At 43.7% G+C, this 15,435-nt stretch overlaps 4 protein-coding genes and 1 long non-coding RNA gene across 9 annotated transcripts in view; 2 read left to right on the top strand and 3 right to left on the bottom strand.

Annotated features, from left to right (window-relative positions):
- LOC126556023 (eukaryotic translation initiation factor 2D) overlaps positions 1-15,163 on the bottom strand; it is a 526,420-nt gene extending 511,257 nt beyond the window's left edge. For 3 of the 5 annotated variants that reach the window (XM_050211184.1, XM_050211183.1, XM_050211182.1), the window contains exons 1-2: positions 14,480-15,157; positions 13,311-14,406 (exon numbers count right to left, since the gene is read on the bottom strand). In XM_050211184.1, coding sequence (XP_050067141.1) covers positions 13,330-14,406; positions 14,480-15,157 — 1,755 coding nt within the window. In that variant the 3' untranslated portion in view covers positions 13,311-13,329. Of the gene's footprint in view, positions 1-13,310; positions 14,407-14,479 lie in introns of all 5 variants that reach the window. The other 2 variants (XM_050211185.1, XM_050211181.1) reach the window with 2 other exon arrangements.
- LOC126556114 (ornithine decarboxylase 1-like) lies at positions 1,501-2,956 on the bottom strand. Its single transcript, XM_050211327.1, has 2 exons — positions 1,707-2,956; positions 1,501-1,630 (listed from the first exon to the last, which is right to left on the bottom strand). Exons 1-2 carry the CDS (start codon positions 2,909-2,911, stop codon positions 1,501-1,503), a joined length of 1,335 nt encoding a protein of 444 aa, XP_050067284.1. The 5' UTR covers positions 2,912-2,956.
- Positions 8,315-10,415, top strand: LOC126556537 (uncharacterized). The gene is made up of 3 exons (XR_007607031.1): positions 8,315-8,489; positions 10,159-10,313; positions 10,385-10,415. It is a non-coding gene; the product is annotated as an uncharacterized LOC126556537 (long non-coding RNA).
- Positions 10,504-12,228, top strand: LOC126556122 (ornithine decarboxylase 1-like). Its single transcript, XM_050211340.1, has 3 exons — positions 10,504-10,974; positions 11,053-11,811; positions 11,892-12,228. Exons 1-3 carry the CDS (start codon positions 10,535-10,537, stop codon positions 11,995-11,997), a joined length of 1,305 nt encoding a protein of 434 aa, XP_050067297.1. The 5' UTR covers positions 10,504-10,534; the 3' UTR covers positions 11,998-12,228.
- Positions 12,327-12,965, bottom strand: LOC126556325 (uncharacterized). Its single transcript, XM_050211576.1, has one exon. The coding sequence runs from the start codon at positions 12,963-12,965 to the stop codon at positions 12,333-12,335; it is 633 nt and encodes a 210-aa protein (XP_050067533.1). The 3' UTR covers positions 12,327-12,332.
- Positions 15,164-15,435: the final 272 nt, after the last annotated feature.

Below are 15,435 nucleotides of genomic sequence, written 5' to 3'. Positions count from 1 at the left end.
GATTATCGAGCAAAAATTTATTGAAAGCAAGCAGAACTAAAGAACGTTTGCGGTGTACGTTTTTGGACACTACCGAAACATCCATTAGGTATGGTTATGAATCAATAGAATATGTCTTAATCAGCTGGCGTTTTCAATGTTTTGACAGCCTTTCGGTGCAAGGAACCTGGTGTAACGAAGGAGCAAGATAATCACATTTAAGCTATCATTCTTCACTTTATGATTCTTACGTTCTTGGCGTAATATTTTGTTGTAATAGATGTTTGGTTCATTGTCACGTCGAGGGATCATGTCAACAATCTGAAATATTTCATCGTTTTCAGCCACATACAACATTTGAAATGTTCTACAGAACTTCGCTGTATCAGTATCTTGCATTGTACGTTCAGGAAGTAGTAGAATAAATAAAACAGTTGAAGAACAATACTGTACACTGTCTCTTCTATGACGATAGCTCGATTTTAAGAGGATATTGTTACCGTATCATAAGGGAGTTCCGGAGAGTAGTGGCGACATCGGTGACGTTATTGATATGGTGGAGTCGGGGCTCATATCCCATCCGAATAGTTACCACGTAACGAGGACTTGACTATCCAACAGGCCAAGAATGAGAAGAAGACGTTTCCATATATGATGGTTATCCCTCTCGATTCGTCTGTTCCTCGTTAGCTCATTGATTTCACCAACCTGCCGAACACCGCTTGCCGTTTATACGGATACAATGGAGATACGACCATCGTGACCAGTCAAAGAGTTGTCAAATCAACTCTTACTCGGAAATCACTCTTTAGTAAACTCCGATTATTCGTTAACAAAATAGATTCATTCGATTTTAGGATATTAGAATGGGCATTGCCTATTGGCAAACTATCTAAAACTTGAATTACGCGTAACCAAATGGACGATTCTGCACTTGAAGATCACTATTGAAGCGTTACTTGTATCTAGTGATAGTTCTGAATTAGTGAGAGCGCAAGGTGAGAAAATGAGCGTGTTATACAAGATTTTGCATACTCGACCAGGGGCAGGGATATCGTGAGGTTCCTCCATCCTAGCAAACTTTCCCTCAAGAAGCATTTTTTAATGAGGTTGAAGGGTGCACTTCCTCCGCTTGTTTTAAGGCTTCTGTAGATTGACGTCTTGTGGCCGCTAGAGATTTTTAAAAAAATTCAATGGAGTTGTAATTTGATAAATAAAAAATAAAAACTCATAAACATCGAATCATCATACTTTTTTTGTACATTTATTAATATTAAACAGATCAACCGATTAAAATGCTTTCTATTGAATCATTATACAAACGAAAACTGCGTTAAGACTCTACAGTTCTACATTTAATGATCCGGAGCGTTTCTTTTTTGACGGATGGATATCTCCCGTTCAAAATAAAACGAACACTTAACCTAGAACAATAGGGTTTGTGGGGTGTAGTTTGAGGAAAGTAACATAAAATAAAATTAAACAATTGCTATATAACTCAGGTGCACTAACATTCTACCCTCAAACCAAATAAGTTGCCTCAGCGATGGGTGCATAGCTTTCATGAGTAACTAGCAGCTTGCCGTCCAAACTATCGATGGAGCGTGCCGAGATGGCGGCCGATGCAGCAGTCAAGTCTTGCAGTATTTTCCTATGAAACAACAGAACAACTACAGTTAGTATGCGTACTCTTTTGCTAAAAAAATTAAAATTATTTCAATACTCACCAGGTACCTTCGCGCAAGTATGGCACCACCTTGGGTATGGCGAATCCATTGAAACGGCAGGAGAGCACCTGTCCGTAGGCTCCCACATTTTCGAACACTACGCTATCTCCCACATCCAGCTCGGGTAGAAGCACATCGGGTAGAATCAAATCCATCACATCGCAGGTTGGTCCCCAAACCGATGAGCTGTACTCCTTCGCTCCCAACTTTCGCTCTACGATCGGTATAGCTGGCTGTGCTTCATGTGCAGTGCAGTAGAACGTTCCAAACACACCGTCATTCAGATAGTAATACATCCGCGTTTTCTCAGTGCCATCCTCCTGCTTCTCCTTCACCACACGCTTCGAGTCTACAAACGATACCAGCGTCACTGCCGACGCGACGTAGTAACGACCCGGTTCAGCAATGATGCGAATGTCCAACTCCGCCGGGAAGTAGTGATCTATTGCCACGTTCACTGCTTTTGCATATCGATCAATCGGTTTGTTATTATCGCCCGGGAATCCACCACCAATGTCCAGCAAGCTGAAATCGTATCCAATTGTCTTCGCATAATCGAACAGGTCCTTTGCAATCTTCACCGCGTCGTAGTACACCTGATGCTCGTCACAGTCCGAGCCCACGTGGAAGCTGATACCGATCACATTCATTCGAAGTGTTGCCGCATACCGCAACAGCTCTGGAGCTTCCGAGATCGGATCACACCCAAACTTCTTGCCCAACGAGCACCGTACCTGAAGAGAATCGTGGCGCATTCTCAACACCAGTCGTGCCTCGGGATAGTACTGGTGGATCTTTTCCAGCTCTACTGCTCCATCAAACGTCATCACGGACACCTGTTTCGAGCGTGCATACAACAGCGATGGAATGGACTTGGCCGGTTGTGCAAAGATAATGTTGTCCGGCTTCACACCTAGCCCGATCATGCGTTCCATCTCACCCTTGGACGCACAGTCGAAGCCCGTCCCGAGCGTCATCAGCGTTTGCAGGATGCGAGGATCGTCGTTGCACTTGACCGCGTAGTACGGCTTCACGCGTGGCATCTTCGCACACCAGCCGTAGTGCTTGCGGACGACATCGTCCAAATCAAGCACATGAAGCGGATCTTCATGCGGACCCATCCGAATGATATCCTGGATAACGTCACCGATGGACATTTCATCGCTGATGAGCGTCAGATCGGACGGGCACTCTATTACACTCATTTTTGGTTACTTATTGTTGATGAAATGAAGACAGTTCTTGCTGGGGGGTCCCTCTTACTAATTTGTCTTTGTTCCAGTTGCACTTCGTACAATACGGTCCACTACGAACGGTGCGCAATGCTACGAACTGAATGAGTACGGTGAGAGTGATGCTACACGCTGATGTTGTCTGCACGACACTGATAAACGAGAATCTTTGGAAAAGGGTTCTTATACTCGCCACTCGTAATCGCTCGCGGTGCGATGAGCAGTAGCCAAGCAGTTGCTATGATTGATTCCCTGCACTCCACCGTACCGTGATGCCATCGATCGATCATGATACTGTCCAATTGGAGCCACCGATGCTCATCATTGGCTCTTCACGTTGGGAATTTCAACCCTCACGTTTAATCGTCCCACGATACTGAACCACACTTTCTCCGTCTTAATTTGCGTGGCGCAACCATGTGCACATCCTTCATACATTCGACACGCCCCAGCACTTAGACTGGGGGAATGGAAAAGCGACAGATCATTGAATGTGTATGGTATTGTTTATTCGAATTCTTTTTTTTTTACATCTGCCACATTTAAATCTCTCCACTGATTTCATCTGCTTATCGCTTCTGGAAGAACCGCCAAATGAACCAGTGATAAAATTTTACTATTGAACTTTGATTTTCAAAAGCCGTTTGGTGCGGTTCAGTATCAGTACCAGATAATGAGCTTGCAACGATGATTCGTTCGGGACTCCATTTTCTTTCGCCCGAAACCATATGCCACTGAAACAATATGACCCATGATAGCATCTAACTCCTTTGCCTGGTGCTGGTCGTAGAACAGGCTTATCGAAATTGAACGTTCCCACGTCAAATCCTTTATCAGTATCACGCCTCGGCACCTTTTTGGTTGCACCGTTTCGGGAACGATGTGTGAACTTTCCCGGATCTGCACCATTCTTTGCGATGGCATTGAATGTCTTCGCCCAATGGAGTCGCCCAGTCCGTCGTGGGTTCCGGTTAGTGGAAGATTTTTTTTCCTTTTTTATTTTTAGCTGCTTGTGCCGCTTCATGTCAACATATGAACGATCACTGTTATTGAAGATGTTTCAAATTCATCATGTCCCATCAACTAGCGCACTTTATACTTTGGAACTGATAATATTATCAACGATATGGATGCTTTTGGCTTGGTCGTAGCAATTTCTTCTGGAATAGGAAATAAATGCCTTCATTAGAAATTTGATAATGATTATCTTAGTGCAATCAATTCGTGATGGATGAAGCGTAAACGAATCTTAGGTAACTTTGCTTAAATTTTAGGATTAGAGATCGCTGACATAGAATGCAGTATTAGCATTAGATATTGCAATATGCAATATGAAAGTGGAAAAAACATAAAATTAAAATATTCCTTTTAGTTTATGTATTAAAAAGAAAGCACGGATAGTACGAATAACTATAAACAGTATTTTTTCACATTCTTCATCTATGCGAAATACGATCATAGCAAATTATTAACATCTTCGACAATAAGTCATCAATAGAAAACATTATTTAGAAATTTAGTTTGCAAAATTGTAGTTAACTGTCGATAGCAAACGAATTGTACTCACAATAACCACCTTAAATGACTTTCATTATAAGGAACCATCTTGTCCGCAGTAACTTCCTCTACAAAGTGAGAAAGCAATTTACGCAGTCACAGTAAAAATCAAGCTAGAAAACCCTCAAACGAATCAGCAATGCATTGTATACCGCCTGGGTGTATGCAACCAGCGCAACAGCGCAACAGGGGCCAACAGATTATTTGGCCAACTGTACGAAACAATCATCGTACCCGAGGGGGTAAACTTATTTCCATAAATCAATGAGTTCCATATTTAGCATCATAAACTATCGAGTGGCTTCGCTTTAAGCTGCAACAGTGTACACACTACACACTTCAGAAATGTCTCGCTGCGTGCATGACACATTCTAATCGCATAGTAGCAGCAAAATGCATTGTGAAGAGACTCACCGTCGCCCGTAAGCCCACCTTTTCGATCCGAGTTCCAAAGCACTTGGCGCGTGTGGATTTTCCGCCGGATGTTTGTTACCATCAGGCTCCGAATGCCTAAAACAGCTCGCCATGAGCTGTACACGGCAGACGCCAAATCCGACCCACACTAAATAACTGACGTAATCCAAGCCGGCTGGGCTGTAGGCCACTTCAGCCCCGATAAAGCACTACGACGATGGAGACGGCGATCCTCAAGTACCGTGTTGTGTCGCTGTCGTGAAGTAACCTTGCCTTACTAAAAAACCATCTCATTTTCCTCATGATGACATGCTTCCGAGATAGCTTCTTCGTGCAACGGAAGCTACCAGTTATCGTCCATGACCGTGCAACGACTGAACAAAAACGCTGACTAATGGTAACGCATCCACAATTGACAAACCGCCCGCTTCGTGATTGCTGTGTGGCCGAGTATATCAACTCTTGATGGAATATTCGGGGCTTTTACATGGTTCTGGTGGGCTGTGTTGATTGCAGCATCATCGTAACAATCGTGTTGTGGGGAAATCATGTAAAATAAAAAAGTAGAACTTGACAACAAACAGCGAATAATGGTTGTGGTTAATAGTTGATTGAGAGTTGTTTAATCTCCCTCTTTTTGACACACGATCGATCGAAGGTTTAAAAATGGTTTGTATATCTGATGCAATCCCACGCACCATCCCACTTTTCTTGCTGCATGACCATGAACCATTCATGTAGTCAAAATAATCGTCATGAAAGATGTGTGAACTAAGCGCGCAGAGCAATAGAACCATTTTGATAAGATTAAGTGTATCACATCAAAAATAGAGTTTTCATCCCGGTTGACACATTAATACGCCCCGCAACAATGTACGCAACATAAAGGTGACAAATTTTCAATTTCCACGAACAGGTGTAACCGATTCCTGATAGTGAGAACCACCACCACTTTGAAACATGTTTCTTCGTACCAATTGCACTCTTGTGTGCCTAAACAAAACCATGATAATTGTTTTTACTTATTATTTCGACTTCTCTAGTACGACCCTGGGTAAGTTCTAATTTGTTTATACTAATGTTTCTGAGCTTTACTATATTATATACAAAACTGTAATATGTTTATACTATGTCTATATGTAATATGTATTAGGCATGTATAGAATCCCATCGTTTTCATCCCCCCGTACGCTGTCTATTCATCTACGGGAACAATCTAGTCAAGCTAACCGTACGAGCTAATTAATAGGCCAATATATTTCAAGCTTTAAATTCAAAATATGAAGAATTTCACTCAAGTAACTAAAAACGGACAAAGAAATCTAAATCTGAACTATATTGGATAACTATTTTGACTCTAATTACTATTCTATTTATTTATCGTACATAACCATTCCTTCATATATCTCTCTAATATTGCTTATTTTCCTTAAATTTATATTTAATTTATATTGGACTGATGTACAGAGCATTCCAGACATTTTTGACACTTTTCTATTGTTTTTAAAGGCGAGCTCAAATATTTTTGTTCTCGTCTTGATTTCTCGTCTTGATTTTTGAACGCTTGCGCATACTGCGTTTTAGTTCTTCTCCCACAATTTATTGACACAATTTTTTTGGCACGTTCCAAAATATATTTTTGGTTTACACTAATGATTTTTTATTTCGTTTTGGTATGCTAGAACATAGTGTGAATTTCTCGTATAAAAAAATTATGAGCACTCTGAGGAACTCTGTAAAGCTGTAAATATAACTTGTTTGAAGATACACAATTAAACAGAGTGTAAGAAAAAAGGGTATAAAAATATGTTGCACTTTTTACTTTCTCACCCTTACTTCAAATCCAAGCGTATTGTTATTTCAATCCCATGATTTATGAGATAATCCTTATAATCCGGATTTTTTATCAGATTTTTTTTTATATTTTTATTTTTTTCACCAATTTTTAAGTCATACTTAAGATTACTATACTTTTGTACGTTTTTTTTTTATGCATCGCATGCATCTTTCAAATATGATTGCTTTGGTTAATTTTTTTTTTTTTTGGGCCGAATCTCGTAATTCAAATACGTCCATTCTTATTTTTAACTTGTCCTTTTTTAATAAAATATGTGTATTTCGCGTGTAACCCGAACTATATGTGCTTATTGTCGCGTAGTATTGCTTTTCAACACATTTTTCAAACTCTACCAGCAGCGAAAAACCATTGAACACGCACGGGTTAAGCCGGTCTGGACTTTACCGCATCGTCAAGCCTTCGCACATATTGGGCTCGGTACGGCAGGGCTCCGAGTCTTCACAGCTGGCTGTGTATCAAGTGGTCCCTGGAGCATAAGCACGCGCATAATGTAAACAAACAGTCTATCCGCTTCGATCTGCACTTTAAGCCGGTTTGCGGGATGCGCGAGGAGGAAAGAGCACGCACACGTGCGCTGGCCTTATGCTTGAGAGTCCTCATTTTCGATACTCTCTTCGCTCTCGTACATTTCCGTGCGCCACCACAGACGGAGAATTTCAATTGTTAGGCGTCTCTCTTACAATCTGCCCCTGGAAGAAGGGAGAGATCTCTGTTGGTGTTACTATCGTACCACGCCACGCGTTTCCAGTTTGATCCTGTTTCACGAAAATGTTAACGGACAAATTGAAAGCATCCCAAAAAAAAAAGATAATGCACATCTCGTCAATCATAGGTACAGATCCTACATTATCTTGCACATTCATCTTCACCCGGAGAATGCCGATAATTTGGAAGCAATCACGTTTCGGTGGCGTGACACCACAGCCCTGGAAAATGTCCACAATGCATGAACATTTATCACACTTTGTACAAATAAAAAAAGAAAATTTTTATGTTAAAATCATTTGCAAGTCTAGTTAAAGATCCGTAAACGCAATCAATTAAAAAATTTCCAGAAACAATTAAATGCTTTCTCGCATTTGCACCTAAAAATTCGAAGCATTATGTCCATTTATATGGGGCCTTTTTCTACAAAGCAGGCTATAACCATTTTACCCGCCAACACGGCACGAGAAAGTAAGAGCATAAATTGTAATCTATACTTTTTACTCTCCCGTTCTCTTAGTTTTTACTGGCGACTCTCCGGTTTGCGTGAAGGTATATAAATCGATCGCCATGCGCTCTTTGACAGCCTAACTAGCCGAACAGTGTGAACCGTGCGACTTTGGTGCCTGTCCGCAACACAAGTGTCCTTTTTCACTTTGCATCCCACATCCGTTCCTGGTCAACTCCTAGTGCACCAAGTGATTCTCTGCGCGTGTGTGTGTGTGTGTGCCTTTGCACGTGGTGAATCATCATCTCACATCAGGTTTTTCCCGTCTCGGCCAGTTAGGCTGCTGCAAAGTGTGTGTATGTGTGTGCGTTAGCATAGCAATCACCAGCCTTCAGTACGGTTGCTATACACGAATCGTTGGTGGCGAGAACGAAGTAGGTTCTTGCCAGACTTGGAAAACCAAACGCTTCCACTGCATGTGTATCGAATAACGGAAGCCCAACGTAGCCCAACACATCCGTGCCCTTATTTTTCACTTTTGTTGAAAAATTTCGAGAATTTCACAACAGGTAAGTAGTGTGTGAGTGTGCCCAAATCAAGTGCATAATTGTGTTTACCACCTCAATCGCCATTAGGATTCAATATTCTCATTGGTTATGGATTGCTTTTTGTTCTTCCATCCGGGTTGTCGACACAGCAAGGTTAAAAACGGTACAAAAATGGCTAAAGCAAACAGATGTACCAAAAAAAAATGTGTCCATCTCCTCATAACGTTACGATACGCCGTCGTACCCAACACACTCACGCAGCGTAGAGCAAACAGCATAAAAATAGCTGAAATTCAGCATCGCAACACAAAACAGTTTTTTATTTGCTCATTTTCAAGCTGCTTTTTTCTTGGTTGTTGAACGATCGAAAGATACCTTCTAGATTAAGGTGGAAGACCAGACCCAGACACAATCATAGTTTTTTTTTTCCCCCGTGTGGCACAAAATGGATACGGGTTGTATGGTTGAAGTTGTGAAATATTAGTAGCCCACCCGAGGCCCTCCTTTCCCACCACGTAAGTTCATCAGCCTTCATCAGCAATTTCGAACCGAAGTTATTCAAAGGTGTTAGTGGTGCTTAGGAAGCGCGTTCCGTTTAAAACTACGCGAGCACCGCATTGTGTAATGGTCATGGGACACACAAACACACCACCCTTGGTGTTTCCGAAACCCACCACCAATCCACATGATCGATCGGACGGCCAATTTGGCGTTGCATCCTCCTCCCGACTATGTGTAAAGGCCACGCATACCGGAACGAACCAACCGCGTGTGTTAGAATAATGGTCACAAATCGAAAAAAAAAAACACACACACATACTACAATCACTGCTTTTCTAATCAATACATTACGGGCCCCCGGCAACAGTACTCAGTGTGTCCCAATCGTCGTTCCCCAGTGAACATTATTAGGTCACCGTCATGTTGTAAACGGATGCAACTCACTCAACTGGTCGGTAGGCGAAGAATCGAAATGGAACATCCTAGTGTGTTGCAGCAAAAATCCGGCTCTTTCCCGCAGCATAGAACATGCTTTCTTTTCACTCCTTATCATAGGTTGTCCCATAATGCTGAACGCACATGATAAGGTCAGCCAAATTGTTCTTTTTTTGCCAAAGGTTCGTTATTGGAAACAACAATCACTTCGGTTGTCAAATGTTCATTGAACGCGGGCGATAACCTTTTTCAAATGGGAGGTGGTAGCAGCTAAAACAAAAAATCTAATCTCACGATCGCATTTTGTTCGTTCATTAATGAGCATTGGTATAGGTTAGGACTTGTGTTTCACTTTGATTTGATGAGCCATCAATTGACAAAAATGACTCACAGCGGTAAAAACAGAAGAAAAGCATACACTTTTAATCAGCGTGATAGATTGCCTGCATAGTTGTTGCCTTATTCGTGTCCATTCGAGATGCCTCAGAGAATGATAGTAGAAGCACGCGGACAACATAGCCAAATGGGTTCGGACTCTTTGTTCTCGAAGCGTGTCTCTGTCGGTCAAGTATTTAAGACATCAATCAGATAATCCTTCAACCACTTTCACCACTAATCTGTGCCAATCGACCATCGCCCTCCCAGCCAAAAACCTCTTCAAATGAATGTTTCGAACGCTGGCTGGATGTATGACGATGTATTGATGATTAACAAAGCTTAACATTCTCGGTGCGCTCTTCCCGTTTCTTTGCAGGACGTTACTAGCGGTCAGTTAGCCCAGCTGTCGGGCACTGACCATAACCATCGACACCTCCTGGTACTGACAGATACCAACGCCAAACCACCCTGGTGACATTTGCCCATCACAACGGCTTCCGTTACCAAACTTCCCCTTGAAAAGGCTGCCTCGTAAGTTATCGTATTGAATGAAATACAGTATCCATTGCTAATTATTCTATTCTATCCTTTCCTCTTTATAGTTTGTTTGAGTGAAGTTGAGCTTTCCATTTTCGCGAAAAGCCCCCATCTTGTGGTGTGACACTCATAAGTAAAACACTCTAAAACACACATTCCACACTACGAACTAAAACCGTTAAAACAAAAACAACAACCCAACAACACCGCACAGGATGAAGTTCCTCGAGAATGAATCGGACAAGATTGAGATCGTCGACGGTCCGGTGGACGTGCCGGCCATTATCGACTCGATGGTAGAACAGCTGCCCACCGACAACCCGTTCTACGTGATGGATATCGGGGACATTGTGCGCAAACATCAGCAGTGGATCGAAAAGATGCCACGCGTAGTACCGCATTACGCGGTCAAGTGCAACGACACGGACATCGTGTGCGCCACGCTGGCCGCACTCGGTGCATCGTTCGACTGTGCGTCGAAGGGTGAGATAGCGAAGATTCTTTCGCTTGGCGTCGCCCCGGAACGTATCATCTTTGCAAACCCGATGAAACCGGCATCGCATCTGCGGTACGCCAACAGTAACGCGGTCAAAACGATGACCTACGATAGCGATACCGAGCTGCACAAGATCAAGCAGTACTGTCCGGATGCCAAGTGCGTATACAAAAGTGCAAGATTGTAAATTTTTCGGAGTTATTAATTAACTGCTTCTTTTCCTGTTTGTTCCCGTAGGCTTGTTATTCGCATCCGTTGCGAGGCAGAAAAAGCCCAATGTCCCTTGGGCAAGAAGTTTGGCTGCGATCCGGTAGAGGAAGCACCGCGCCTAATCAAGATTGCCCGCAGTCTTGGGCTGGAAGTGGTCGGCGTAAGCTTCCACGTCGGTTCCGGCTGTGCCGATTTCCCCATCTACTATAAGGCCATCTCATACGCGCGTGATTTGTTTGCCTATGCTGCCCAGTTGGGGTACACATTCAACCTGCTGGACATTGGTGGCGGTTTCCCGGGCGATACTGGCACATCCATCGACGAGGTGGCAATGATTGTAAATGCAGCGCTCGATACGTACTTCCCGGACAAATCAGTACGCGTCATTTCCGAACCGGGCCGCTACTACGTATCGTCCGCCTTCACTCTCGTCACCAACGTGCAGTCGAAGCGCGTTTGCCTGAACGCCAAGACGGGCACCATCGATCGGATGATGTACTATCTGAACGATGGTGTTTACGCGTCGTTCAACTGCGTGCTGTACGATCATCAGGTACCGCGACCGAAGCTAATCGGTGGCCAAAATGGCAAGCTGTACAAGAGCACGATCTGGGGCCCGACGTGTGATGCGCTCGATCAGCTGATCGAAACGATTGCACTGCCCGAGCTGCAAATCGACGATTGGGTCGTGTTTGAGAACATGGGCGCTTACACCATTCCCGTCGCCAGTCCGTTCAATGGTTTCGAGCTGCCGAAAGTCTACTGCTACATCAGCAAACGACATTGGTAAGTGTGTTCACACGGCTCTTACGTGTAATCTTACGAACGCTACTAACGGCTCATCTCATTTTCCTCTATTCTTACAGGGAAATGTTGGAATCATTGTTCCCGCAACAGAATGAATGCTCACTGACGGCTAGCTGCAACGAGTGCATGCCAAACAGCTACGAATCTGTTGCCGCCTGCGCTTGAGGCTCTCACCATTGCTATCATCGTGCCATGGCCGTGCTGATCCCGACGCGTACCGCTCATTCCATCGGTCACCCCGGGACCAGCTTTTATTATTCTATGATATTCAACGGAAATTCTATAATCTTAACATTTAAAACGCTATATACAACGTTGCCTTTCCTTCCATTACTTCAAAAAGACATAATTACTTCAATAAACGAAGAGGCAGCCTTTTTACACAACCGTACAAAACGGAAACGCATCGATCGATTCTCTTTTAGCCTATGGTTTATGGCCTATTACTTATGTTGTTTATTACACGATTAAACGGATTGTTTACGTACCGATTGCTCCGCTCACTGCACGCCGACCACCTTTTTGACCTTTTCGTACAGCAACTCTAGCCGGCCCTGCATTACCGGCTGTCCCTTGCGCGTTTTCTGCGTCATCATTTTATGCTTCTGCTGGCGATCTTGCTTTTTGCGCACGATCTCTTCCTCCCGTTCTTTTTGCTCGAACTGTTTAATCGCCCTTGTTTGTGCTTCCAACCGTTCGGGTGCCAGACAATAGTTTACCTTTTCCGGCTTGCTATCAAATCGGATCTCGGATGGGACCGATGGCTTCGTTGGTGCAGGTGAACGTTTATTGCCATACTGGTGGTGTTGCTGCTGCTTCTGCTTGCCATGTTGTGGTCGACCGTTCTGTCGTTTGTTATCATTGATCGGCTTTTTGCTTTCCTTTCCTTGCCGATGTTCATGTTTTGGTTTGAAGGCTACAGTTTTATGTACTCCCGCACCATGCTTTCCGTATGATCGACCGCCTGTGCCGCTGCCTCTATCCTTGTTGTGTGCATTACTTTCCGATTTGGACACAACAGGTTGGAAGAAGGGTTCCTTTCGTTTTCCTTGTCCACGATGCTTTCCATTTCGTTGGCCACCCGATGCACCACCTTTCGATGGTGGAAACTTTGTTTTATCGTTCGTTTTCATTTGCTATCTGGAATTGCACGTTTCCAATACTGCGCGGCCCGTAAACAACAAACAAAGCTGCTTTGACAGCAGAAAGGATATATTTGTTGTGGGCTTGATTCACGGACACAGTTGATGTCAGAGCTTGCTTCACGCTATCATTTTTCAAAATAGTCGTTAACATTCCGTAATCTTCAATGTTTGAACGGAATGCAGAGTGTTTTCTACTCCATTTTTGGGGGACATAATAGTTCATCAATTGAAAAGTTCGTTTTGATTGTAATTATGCATTCTTTGTTTTTATGTTTCCTTTTCCACTCAAACGATTTTACAATCACTCTTTTTCAGGAAGGGTCTGAATTTTACGCACTGTGCACAGAAAAACTTATTTCTTCTTTTTCTTCTTCTGTTCCTTGGCAAACTCTAGCCCCGTTATGCACGCTTTTGGCACCTGGTACGTGGTGGTAAGCAGTTCAAATACAAACTTTACATGATTGCCCTGTACCATCAACTGCTCCCCCTTCGAACCAGGCACCTCGGTCATGGTCGTACTGGCCGCTGCACCGAGCTTTACCGCTTTCGCAAAATCGTTCACATTAATACCATAATCCGCTAGGTTGCTAATAAGCGTAACCTTTTTGTTTCCACTGCGTGTCGCAGTCGTCAAGTGTATAACGGCCCGCTTACCACCCTTCATTACCGCTCCCTTCTGACTGCGCATCTCGAACGTGCTTGTCATGCCGTTCAGAACCGTCTCGGTAAGATCCGGCAGGGCCACAAGTTCTTCACCGTTGACACCACAAATGTCTTTAAGCGTTTCGTCTAGCGTTACCAGCTTGGTGTTGGGATTAATCAGCTTGTTCCGTCCCACATAGTCTCGCATGTAGTTGCGAACTTGAGTTTGATCTAGTGCGTTTCCGACTGCCACATTGAAGCAGCCAAACAATTTCGCCGTCCGTTCGTTTACGGCATACATGGCCGTCATCTTGGTTAGTAGTAGCGGGTTTGAAGCTGGACCCGCCGAAGCCGTACCGCTTATCTCCTGTTCGGCCGAAGGCTTTGACACTTTATATGGATAAAACGATAACACGTCCGGATGTTCCAGATTCAGCGAAGTCACCTTTTCGATTCCCTTCTTTTCTTCCTTTATCTCGATCAAGCCTTCTTCGGCCATCCGCTTCAGAAATGTGCCAACCTTCTTGTACGAGCTTTTCTTCATCTCGATCCCTTCCGGAATTTCCGGCTGGACGTACTGCGGGTAGAATGTGCTCGTCAACAGGGGAAGCGTTATTTTCTTGCCGTGCAGTTTCAGTGCATTCAGGAACGCACCTTTAATCAGATCGTCGGGATTGGGAGGTTTTTCTTCCTCTTCCGGTTCTTGCGTGTCCTCGTCGGATGCCTCATCATCGCTTCCAGATTCCTCTTTACTTGTAATGACCGATTTCGCCAGTGATTTTGTAGCCTGAAATGTACATAACTGTATTTTAAAACCAGTCTTCCTTCATCCAATTAACTTTCAACCATGAGATACATACCTCCTTTACACTATCCTCTACGGGTTTAACTTTTTCGCTTCCGAGCGGAGGAAAGTCTGATTCCGTCGGCACGGACACTACCGTTCCCTGCAGCGGCACTTGCTGACACACAGACGGTTCCATTCCCCACAGTTTGTCACCAAACACGTGCATCATTTTCACGCAAACTCCGTGTCCTCCGCACATGTACAGATCGCTGCTAGAGTGTGCCAACAGTCCAACTCCGACAGCGGCACGATTGGACGTTAGATTTACCGCTACAATGTCATTCTTCTGATGCCGGCCCCAGGAGGCCAGATTTGTGCCCTGCTTCACAACACCGGGAATCATCAGATCGGCACCGTTTGCCAGCTTGGGAAGCACCGTGGCATGGGTAGTGAACGCTGGTACCAGATCCGGACAACTCCATAGCGTGTACACGGTCGGTAGAAGTTTCCCATTCAGTTCGAAAAATATTGGCCGCTTATCGCTAGTGTACACCGTTACCGGTTCTTCGTGGTAGGTAATGATTTTGACCGTACACACTTTGGCCCGATTTCCGAACAGTTCAGCCAGTGGTGAGGTTGCCGATTCTTCATCCACACGGTTAAATTGGGCCATAATTCGCTGTCTTAATCGTTTTTTCTCGGATCCCGTCACGAGAATGTTGGACTTGATCTTAAAAGGTTTAATAAACATATTGCGAAGGTTCTTAGTTTAACCGGACACACACAAAAAATAATCTTTTATACAAATATGCGCCTGTAGCGATTAAATATTGCAATCGGTAAGCAGGCAATGTTTACGTTCTGTTTTGACAGTTTGCAAAAAAAGAAGTCATTTCGCCGGATACATCCGTCAAAAAAGATGGATGAATTTTGAAAAAAAAGAAACAGAAAATTGGGATTTTATAGAGAAAATTGGAGAAAGTAGACGCTACACATTCATTTTTATTTCTTCCACATGTATCGATTACA

Source organism: Anopheles maculipalpis, chromosome 2RL, assembly GCF_943734695.1.
Source record: "Anopheles maculipalpis chromosome 2RL, idAnoMacuDA_375_x, whole genome shotgun sequence".
NCBI lineage: Eukaryota > Metazoa > Arthropoda > Insecta > Diptera > Culicidae > Anopheles > Anopheles maculipalpis.
This window is presented reverse-complemented; position numbering and strand designations above follow the sequence as displayed.

Excerpts from the sequence above, each read along its gene's own strand:
- LOC126556114 (XM_050211327.1), bottom strand. The coding sequence starts at position 2,911 with ATGAGTGTAATAGAGTGCCCGTCCGATCTGACGCTCATCAGCGATGAA. Across the intron at positions 1,631-1,706 it reads TACTTGCGCGAAGGTACCTG|GAAAATACTGCAAGACTTGA; the intron begins GTGAGTATTGAA and ends GTTGTTTCATAG.
- LOC126556325 (XM_050211576.1), bottom strand. The coding sequence starts at position 12,965 with ATGAAAACGAACGATAAAACAAAGTTTCCACCATCGAAAGGTGGTGCA.
- LOC126556122 (XM_050211340.1), top strand. The coding sequence starts at position 10,535 with ATGAAGTTCCTCGAGAATGAATCGGACAAGATTGAGATCGTCGACGGT. Across the intron at positions 10,975-11,052 it reads CAGTACTGTCCGGATGCCAA|GCTTGTTATTCGCATCCGTT; the intron begins GTGCGTATACAA and ends TTGTTCCCGTAG. Across the intron at positions 11,812-11,891 it reads TACATCAGCAAACGACATTG|GGAAATGTTGGAATCATTGT; the intron begins GTAAGTGTGTTC and ends CTATTCTTACAG.